At 35.7% G+C, this 9,701-nt stretch overlaps 1 protein-coding gene across 3 annotated transcripts; it reads left to right on the top strand.

Moving 5' to 3' along the window:
• The first annotated feature begins 1,791 nt into the window (after nt 1–1,791).
• Nucleotides 1,792–9,441, top strand: LOC18094710 (uncharacterized). Of its 3 annotated transcripts, XR_002980990.2 has the most exons (14): nt 1,792–2,404; nt 4,695–4,847; nt 4,956–5,168; nt 5,254–5,343; nt 5,491–5,607; nt 6,053–6,322; nt 6,561–6,717; nt 7,347–7,424; nt 7,557–7,657; nt 7,825–7,995; nt 8,158–8,232; nt 8,315–8,369; nt 8,456–8,563; nt 8,881–8,922. XR_002980990.2 is itself a non-coding variant. In XM_006369063.3 (13 exons), exons 1-13 carry the CDS (start codon nt 1,997–1,999, stop codon nt 9,208–9,210), a joined length of 2,271 nt encoding a protein of 756 aa, XP_006369125.2. In that variant the 5' UTR covers nt 1,798–1,996; the 3' UTR covers nt 9,211–9,441. The 3 variants fall into 3 exon arrangements, 2 of the variants coding, with proteins under 2 accessions (XP_052306017.1, XP_006369125.2); XM_006369063.3 differs by lacking the exon at nt 8,315–8,369 and having other exon boundaries at nt 1,798–2,404; nt 8,881–9,441; XM_052450057.1 differs by lacking the exons at nt 5,491–5,607; nt 8,315–8,369 and having other exon boundaries at nt 1,797–2,404; nt 8,881–9,441.
• Nucleotides 9,442–9,701: the final 260 nt, after the last annotated feature.

Below are 9,701 nucleotides of genomic sequence, written 5' to 3'. Positions count from 1 at the left end.
TGTCAAAGAGGACGTAGTGAAGACTTGAAGATTGGCTCGAAGAAAGAACAAAAATAGACCAGCGACTCATGAATTATATGGTGTTTATATGCAGTGTCCAACAAAAGAGAAGAGCGGGTCATGAATGTTTCAATATAATCCAAAAAATGTATTGTGGTTTACATCTCCTAGCCTCTCGGGCCACCATTTCCATGAATTCATGGGATAATTATCCAGTGGTGGAAATCATGCAAGCATGCAAGTCCAAGTCTTGATTGGATACTTGCCAGACAGGCCATGGACCACCTGGAGTACTGGAATCGGCTTTGACTGAATGGAAACCATTTATCGTTTATAAAAATTTCATTATTTTTATTTATTTAATAAAAATTAAGTATAATATAATATAGATTTATAGAAGTTTCAAGTTTAAAGAATTTCGCTTATAAAAATGTGTTAAAGAATAATATAAATTATATATTGAAACCTTACCTAACAACTTAAACTTTTACATTAAAATAATTTTTTAACACAAGATGTTTTCTGTATTCATTAAAGATACAATCCACCATCCAGAGTGCCGAGCTTTGTGACGAAACCTCTCATTTTCTATTATTAACATTCAAAACGATATATAATAACATAAATTATATTTTGAGATTTTATCTAATAGTTTAAGTTTTTACATTAAGATGGTTCTTTAACATAGTATTAGAGCTTTAATGACTAAGCGGTCACGAATTTGAATCTCATTATTTTTATTTATTTAATAAAAATTAAGTATAAGGTAATGTAAACTTGTGTAAGTTTTAAATTCAAAGAGTTTTTATTTGAAAAAATATATTAGATAATAATATATATCATATCTTGAAATCTTATTTGATATCTTAAATTTTTATATTAAAATAATTTTTTAATTAAGTTGTTTCTGCATTCATTAAAGATACAATCCACTATAAAACCTCTCGAATTTAGTATTTTAACCCTCTCATGCATGCTAGTCATTCTTGAGTGTTTTGATTTTCTTCGCATCATGATGATATGTGCATAGAGACTAAGTAATGATCATTCTTCATGGTTCGAGTAGTGTAGGTAAGTGTGAGGAAGGGTGCCTTTCTTCTCCATTTCTTCATTTTTTTTCTTCGACAGCTTTATAGTCTGGGATACAGAGTGGCAGACAGTCAATGAGTTAGTGCACTTGCTGATAATGTTAATTTATTATTAGTGCTCCGTTAATGACTTTAATAAACTACCAAACGGCTTTTAAGCAAGGTGTAACGCTCTGTTAAGTAATTGATTAAGATACCGTTTGTTTTTGTTTTTATTTTTTCGTTGTATTTTGTGTTCGGTTACAAAAACCAGACTGTATTTTTATCCTAAGATCCAATTTTAAGGTATTTTCGGGAATATGGTAGTTTTTTAAATATATTAAAATAATTTTTTTTTTAAATTTACTTTTAATAAAACGCATCAAAACAATTTAAATTTTTTTTTAAATATAATTCACAGCACTCCTAAACATACTCAAATTACTGGAAAGCATCTTCTAATAGGTTTTTTTTTTCCCCATCAATGTTATAAAGTTCAGAAATTCTTTTGGTAAAAAATGTCCTCTCTCTGAATTTCTCTCATGAGTAACAGACACTTCCATATGGCGAGTTCCTATTAGCTACTAAAAAAGACTAACATACATATCAGAACACAGGATTTCGACCCAAAACCAGAAGTCCATTACATGTCGTCTAGTCATTCGCCCACTTCAATAAAAAGGCATTAAAGACACACCACCGAACTCCATGTGTTCAAACCACTGGTCTACTAGCACTGTCCAAATATTAATTTCCAAAAGAGCCCATACCACCCCATCGTTCTCTTCTTCAGTTCCTTTTCACCTTCCCTCTCAGCTACTAACTGCATTTCAAAAAGAAACCTCACCTTTACATTATTACATACATACATACATACATACATAACTTACAGCTCCATCGATCTTCTTCTCCGGGAAGATCTTTTCTACATGGCGAGAGAGTTCGCAACATGCGTGGAGTACGGATTGAGTCTTTCGAAGAGAATTTACTACGGAAAGGAAATGACCCCGGCGGTATCGGCAGCGATGACGCGGTCGATGTCATCGAAGTCATCGGAGTTGGCGGAGAGTTACTTGCCGACTGCGGTGATGGCTTATGCGGTGGTTCCGGAGCCGGAGCTGGTGGACAATCCAGACGTCCCTAGTTATCAGCCGTACGTTCATGGGCGGTGTGAGCCGCCGGCGTTGATACCATTGCAGATGCATGGAGCGGTGGCTATGGAGATTGATTGCTGTTTTGATCATGCAAACGTTTGTTTTAGCGGCGCGTGGCGCGTGCATTGTATTAAAGCGAGTAGGAAATGTGATGTCCGCATTGCCGTTCCCATGGGAGAGCAGGTAATATACTAATATATGCTGGTTTTTTGGCTTATAATTTATCAATCAGTGCTACTGAATTTTATGTAAATGTCTTTGAGAGCGAAATTAAATATTTTTTCTTCGGGAAGATCAACTTTTTTTTTTCATGGATATTAAAATTTGGAAAATTTATAGATTCATTACAAATGAGAAGCTAGAATTCCCAAGACCTTCTAATAAGAACGATTGCATGGGTGTGTCAGTTGAACAATTGATCACTGGATTTTCTTAAGAATTTGATACTCAGTCTGGGTTCAAATTTTGATCGTATATTCCTCACTGGAATTTACCAAGCAAGGGATTCGATAAGTTGAAAAGTAAAAATAAAAATAAAAATAAAAATGCTGCTGATGTTTCAAATTCCAAAGGGCTTAGGAATAGCAGATAGATTATGAGTTCATTACATGTATATTCAAGTAAGATAATATACTCTCTATGTTTAATGAAACTTCTAAGTTGTTATAGAAAACTTATAACCTGTAAAACAATTTTTTTATATGGAATTTGAAGATTCTTAAATGAAAAAATTACTTATTTTTAAGTAAATTATTACAAAAAAATTGAGACTCATTCTTTGTTTTTAGTTTTTATATGATAAATACTTTGAAATTAAATATGTACTTTTTTTTAAGAATAGAAAAAATGAGTGAAAGAACATTTATTCTTATTCTTTTTTTTTTTTTAGTTTTTAAGTGATAAACATTCTGAAATTAAAAATGTATTTTTTTTAAAGAATAGGAATTGTGAACTTTCTACTCGAGTGATTAATTCAAGGGGTATTTATAGGTCCTGAACTTTATTGTTTTGTTGTAATACAAAGGCTGGAGAATTATTTTCTCTCAATAGTATTAATGTGGAATAAATATCTTTTACAAAATATTAATAAATGATAAATATGGTGGGTCATTTGGAGATTTTTATACACTTATAGGTATAGGGAGATGAATATTCTTAACATTAACATTTTATGTTAAAAGTCATGAGAATAAGTAAACGGAGTCTTATGGCCCAACATGGAGCTTATAATGATCTCCAAGCCTTTAGTCACTTTTGCTTGGCACACTGCCAAGCCCACAGTCAATGGGTATGGCAGCGAGCCAAACCCTTGTCAAAGGCGCTAGATCTTACACTTCGCTAGATTGATACTCATCACTTGAGGCTTAAAGGTGTGGGGTCTGGTAGCATACCACACTTACAGTCACTTGGGCTCGGCACGGTGCCAAGCCCAAGAATGGTTGCAATTTGGGTTTGGCACGTGGCCAAGCCTAAGGGCGATAGTTCTAGCTGTTCGGTAAATTCATGCCCAATTATGTTCAGCACACAACTAAGCCAAAAACGTTAGGTCTGGCATTTCACCAGAATCATACCCCTTTGGACTAGGTAGGTGCCAAGCCCAAAGGCAGTGGATCTTGCAGCTTTCCAGACTCTTGTTTACTTGGACTCGGTACATAGTCGAGTCCCCTTGGACGTTGGGTCTAGCAACATGCGAGACCTATTACCACTTGGGCTTGGCACACAACCAAGCTCAAGATCGATGGGTTGAGAGAGTTGCTAGATTCATTCCTAATTAGATTTGGTGTGCAGCCAAGCCTAAGGGCAATAGATTTGGTAATTCGTTAGATGTACGTCCAATTAGGCTCAACTTATAGTCACACTCAAGGATATTAGACCTTGAAGCAAGCTTGGTCCATGTCATCTGAACCTGATTTTCTATCAAATTTATGAATGTTAGATATAGATGCAAGCAATCCCTACCCATTTCTCAATAGATTATCACCCATCTTTTGAATTTTTTAAACAATGATTTGGACTCAAAATTTATTTTTTATAATGACAATATATTTATCCATCAAATGGCATGATGGTGTTAGTGTTTGATTAATTGGCGGAATAGTGGGTTTTTAGATAAATGATTGAGCTTAGAAAGAAGGTGATTTGACGATAAGAAAATTAAATAAAAAAGTCTTTATGATGTGATGCGTAATTTATGAATGGTACAGGAGCATATAATTGGAAAAGACACAGGACCTAACATATCACATGTTTGTATTATTAGTCATTCATGTCCAAATTAGTAAACACTGTAAAACTACACGCGCACTTATTTGACATGAAAAGCACGACTTGTTGCTGGCACCATTGCACAATGAAAAACATATATATATATACATATTGCATTATTATCTCCTTGAATCGTTACTCGTTTTTCTTGAATGTTTAAAATTAACTTCTTTTTAAGTTCTCAAGTAAAACATGATGTGGCTAACAGGGTTCACTTCTAGGTGTCGAGGTTGATGTTACTGGAAGATCTTATCATAGTCAGTTGATCCAAGCAGAAGATGCAAATGGCAATGAAAAAGTAAGCAGAGGATGGAATGGGCGTTTAATAAAAGGCAGCATGTATAGTTTTGAAATTCCAGAGGTGATTTACCTAGTGCATTTGATGCATAATTAATTCTGGTTATGGATTACGAATTGTTTCACATTGCTCTTGCTAAGATATTTATCTGAATTCTTATTTCCTGTTTAGGTTGGAGGAGGGTCAACTTTCTCGATCAAAGTGACTTGGTCTCAAAAGTTGCTATATCATGAGGGTCAATTCAGTCTCAATGTACCATTTAGTTTTCCATCATTTGTCAATCCCATCGGCAAGAAGATTTCTAAGAGGGAAAAGATACTTTTGAATGTGAACTCTGGTGTTGGTAAAGAAATTTTATGCAGGTGTGCTAGCCATGCTCTAAAGGTATGCCATTCTTGTAGGCTTTAATGTTTCAATCAGCTTCTGGTAACAAGACAAAGGAAGTGAGATGGTGATTATGGTTTGACAGGAGCTCAGGCGTGAAGTTGGTAAAATGGGTTTCTTATATGATGCAGAAGTACTGACTTGGTCAAGTGCTGACTTCAGTTTTTCCTACAACGTAAGACCTTGAACCCCTGGCTGTTTTTTTCCCAGATATATTTGTTTCTATAGTATTGCCATGTGTATTTAATGGTCAGACAATGAATATACAAAATGTGCAGAGAGCCATACCAACACTTATTGTGGTTGACTGCTGTGTTCACAGGTCTACTCCAAGGATTTATTTGGTGGTGTGCTTTTGCAGTCCCCATTCTTACGAGATTTTGATGACAGACAAATGTTTTGCTGCTATCTATTTCCTGGAGACAACCAGAGCATGAAAGTTCGTTACCATAAATTTTCTGCATGATTATTTATTTTCTAAAGTATTTCATTCCAATAAAAGACAAGTGGTCTGTAAGGATAATTTACTCTCCTTCTCTTATATAAAAAAAAACCCTTCATGCCAGAAGTTTTGGCGCGCAAATTACAGAGGACAGAATTTTTCTTGTCACTGGAACAATGGCGTGCCAAAAAGGAGGAGAATATGGCCACCAAAAGCTAATAAACTGAAAGTAAACTAATGAAGGCACAAAACACTGCTAATAGAAAAGAAAATGTTCTTGTTAGAGGAATACTTGCCTACTTTTGTTGTTGTTTCATTTTGGTGCCATATATATGAACTCAAAGGACCAAACACTCTTGTCTCTGAAGTCCGAACCAAGGCTTCATTATTAAAGTTTCAAATTTATGTGACTGCTCCTACTTCATGTTTGTGAATCTGTCAGGCTTTCAGGAAGGAAGTGATATTCTTAATTGATATCAGTGGAAGCATGAAAGGGAATCCTTTCGAGAGTGCAAAGAATGGATTATTGTCATCTCTCCAGAAGCTCAACCCAGAAGATTCTTTCAACATTATAGCGTTCAATGTGGAGACCTACTTATTCTCATCATTAATGGAACAGGCAACTAAAGAAGCAATATTAAAAGCTACTCAGTGGCTTAATGATAACTTAACTGCAGATGGTGGCACCAACATTTTAGCCCCCCTCGAACAGGTATTTCCTTTGTAGCCAGCTCTGGCTTATACACTGTCTGCCTTCCTCTCTATAAGTAACCATATGCCATGTAGAGCATGAAAATCACTACCTAGGGTCCTTCCTGCCCGATCCCATTGCTCTTTTTTTCCTACACTGGACATATTTTAGATGCTTCATTTTCCACTTTCACATCTCTAAACAAGATACTCATTTCAAGAATCTTACAGATTTTATTTTGTAACGTGTTATGTTTTAGGCTTTAAAGCTGTTGGCTGAAACTACTGATTCAATTCCTCTCATTTTCCTCATCACTGATGGGGCTGTTGAAGATGAAAGAGATATTTGCAATTTTGTCAAAGGTTCTCTCACAAGCGGGGGATCGATTTCTCTTCGCATATGTACATTTGGTATAGGTAAGATTTTGTTGCTTCAGTTTTACCTTCAGTTGTTTGACTCCTATTGTCTTGATCTCTTTGATCTGTCATATCTGGAGTTGCCTATTATATACACTTAATGTCAGAATTGATGACTGAACACACATTTGCACGTGAGAACATAGTGTTTCGATAGTCATATTTCAGTTTGCAATGCTTTTCAATTTATCTTGTTATCAAACTTGACATTCAGATTTCAACATATCATGAGCTTAATGAAGCCCAACCTGCATGGCGCTCAAGCTTACCAGCTTTGTGTTGGACAAGCTGAAACGAGCTGCCATTATCGATTACTAGAGTTGGGCATTTCTCTCTGGCAATCAAAACTGGTCTGCCTATCCACCTAATATCTGCTTTATAGCGGGCATTTTTTTACTACCCTTACCTGCTACTGCTAATTAGCATAATGAAGGAAAGCACATCAATTAGGGGACACTAGGCTTGTGTCCCAAGTAACACTTTCTTTGACTTTATTATATATCTTCTCATTCTTCTCAACAAATGTCAGAATATTAAAATAAATAATATACTGCATCCTTACACCACTTCTTAATTACCTTTTTATACAATTTGTTAAAGAACCTTATAAAATGAAAAAACTTCTCCAGGTACATATTGTAATCACTATTTCTTGCGAATGCTTGCACAAATTGGGAGGGGTCACTTTGATACAGCTTATGATGCAGGTTAGTTATATTTCAGTTGCTTTTTAGAAGGGGATCTATGGTGCAATAGGCCTTGTGTTTCAATACTGTGTAAAGTCAAGCAGGAAAGATTCTTATATAGTCAATTTCTCTATTGCTCTTTTATTTGGCCAGATTCGGTTGATTTTCGAATGCAGAGATTATTCGCAACTGCATCATCAATCATTCTAGCCAATATAACCGTTGATGCTTTGGAATCTCTAGACTCGCTTGAGGTGCTCTTTTTAAGATAGTGAATATTGTTTTATGCTAATCCTGGCTAGAAAATGTTCATAGTCTCTCTTAGCATAGCCATGTTTCAACAGAGGAGGTTTTGATTCTCTCATCTCCTTCAATTTTTTTGACTGTTTCTGACATAATGTCTTCTCCGAGTTCCTTGCAGTTGCTTCCGTTTTGTATCCCAGACCTCTCATGTGGATGCCCATTGATTGTATCTGGGAGGTATAGTGGAAACTTCCCAGACTCTGTCAAGCTAAGTGGCATCTTGGCAGACATGAGGAAGTTCACAATAGACATAAAAGCGCAAAAGGCAAAGGATCTGCCTGTTGATAGAGTAATATTTCTTCTGGACATAACATTATTTAATAAATATGCACTTAACATCACCTAGTAGTTGTAAGATAGATTATCAAAAATAGCAATCATTTAAAAATTGCATGATAAGAAAGTTGTTCCTGGAGCTTTCTTCTCTAAGTATTCTTAACTAACTCTGCAGGTAGTTGCAAGGAGACAAATTGATTTACTCACAGCTAATGCATGGTTGTCAGGAAGTAAAGAACTGGAACAGAAGGTTTGCTACTGAATTTGCTAAGATTCTGATCATCAATAACACTATAAAAAAAATTAAAGGGAACTAATGTTGTCAAGGACAGAGTGATTACGTTGGGAGAGGAAGAAACATGTTTGGGGCAAAGTTCTACTGGCTAGGTTGGCATGGATTGCGTGGTTGTGGTCATGTGTGTAACCATTGTTCCTTCTTGCAAACCTAATGCGTTCGATCTTCTTCATTGTAGGTTGCAAAAATGAGCATACAATCTGGGGTTCCATCTGAATACACCCTCATGGTTTTACATCACACTCTTAGAGAAGAGAAAGCCTCGGAAACAATTCTGATACAGAATGTAAGCACTTGCCTAACTCCTAAAACTTATGCTTAAATTCTCGGAAGAATTTCTTTACTTTCTCTCTTCTAAGTATACACAACAAGCAGACAAGTTTCTCAATTCGAATAACAAATGTGACGTCTATGATCCAGCATTTTTTTATCAAGCAGCGCCTGCACTCTTGTCTTGCATTACTCGATGACTCTTGTCTTAAATGGAAGCGTGCTTATGATTTTTTTAAAAAAAACAAAAAATTAATCTCAAATATTACTTAGGAGATTGTTTGCAAATCCTGAAGCTCGTCTGTTTAATTTCCTTTATATCTATGAAAACAGGTGTTCAACAAGATCAACCCCCTTAAGAAAATGGACTTACAGACGAAAATCATGTTAGGGAACCTATGCGTTGGCTTTGGCAACTTGAGTGCAACAGCTGAGAACATTCCTCCAGGAACTGAGGAGACAAAGTCATCTGATGCAACTGAGATGTTCAATGCTGCTTCAAACTGCTGTAGCAGGGTGGTGGAGCGCTGCTGTTGCATGTGCTTCATTCAAACTTGTTCATATATGAATAATCAATGCGCTATTGTCCTCTCCCAGCTCTGTGCCGCCCTTGCTTGCTTTGAGTGCATGAACTGTTGTATTGAGCTCTGCGAATGCGGGTAAATAAGCTCTTGTAACTGGTCTCTGAACAGTGCAGACTGCAGAGTGATACAAGAATGCAATGTTGTGTGTTTATTATACTGCTGCGACTTGCTTTGTATATTATTAACTGCAAACCTTTTAATTTATTCTTCATCTGTTTGACTGCTCCATCACCAAAACAAATATATAGATATTTTGCATGTAATGACTGAATGCTCTGTGAATTCCTTATTTCGCTTGTTTCTGTCGTCATTCTTGTTTGATTTTAGATATTTCGAGCTCTTGTCTTGTCTAAGGACTTTACAGCATCTCTCGTGTCAGTAAAATCTAAGCTCACATCCAAATGGTGGGTTTAGAGTTTTATTTTTTCAACTTTTTTATTAAGGGTTTAAAGTTTTTAACATACTCCCGCCGTCTTGTAAACAGAGAGTTTTATTAAATTTCTCACACAAGTTATGAAATTGCACTAAATATTATGTCAATTTATATCTTTTTTATTATATTTACTACAC

Source organism: Populus trichocarpa, chromosome 1, assembly GCF_000002775.5.
Source record: "Populus trichocarpa isolate Nisqually-1 chromosome 1, P.trichocarpa_v4.1, whole genome shotgun sequence".
NCBI lineage: Eukaryota > Viridiplantae > Streptophyta > Magnoliopsida > Malpighiales > Salicaceae > Populus > Populus trichocarpa.
Note: the sequence above shows the minus strand (reverse complement) of the source record. Positions and strands in the feature narration are given on the sequence as shown.

Excerpts from the sequence above, each read along its gene's own strand:
- LOC18094710 (XM_006369063.3), top strand. The coding sequence starts at position 1,997 with ATGGCGAGAGAGTTCGCAACATGCGTGGAGTACGGATTGAGTCTTTCG. Across the intron at positions 2,405-4,694 it reads CCGTTCCCATGGGAGAGCAG|GGTTCACTTCTAGGTGTCGA; the intron begins GTAATATACTAA and ends TGTGGCTAACAG. Across the intron at positions 7,996-8,157 it reads AGGATCTGCCTGTTGATAGA|GTAGTTGCAAGGAGACAAAT; the intron begins GTAATATTTCTT and ends CTAACTCTGCAG.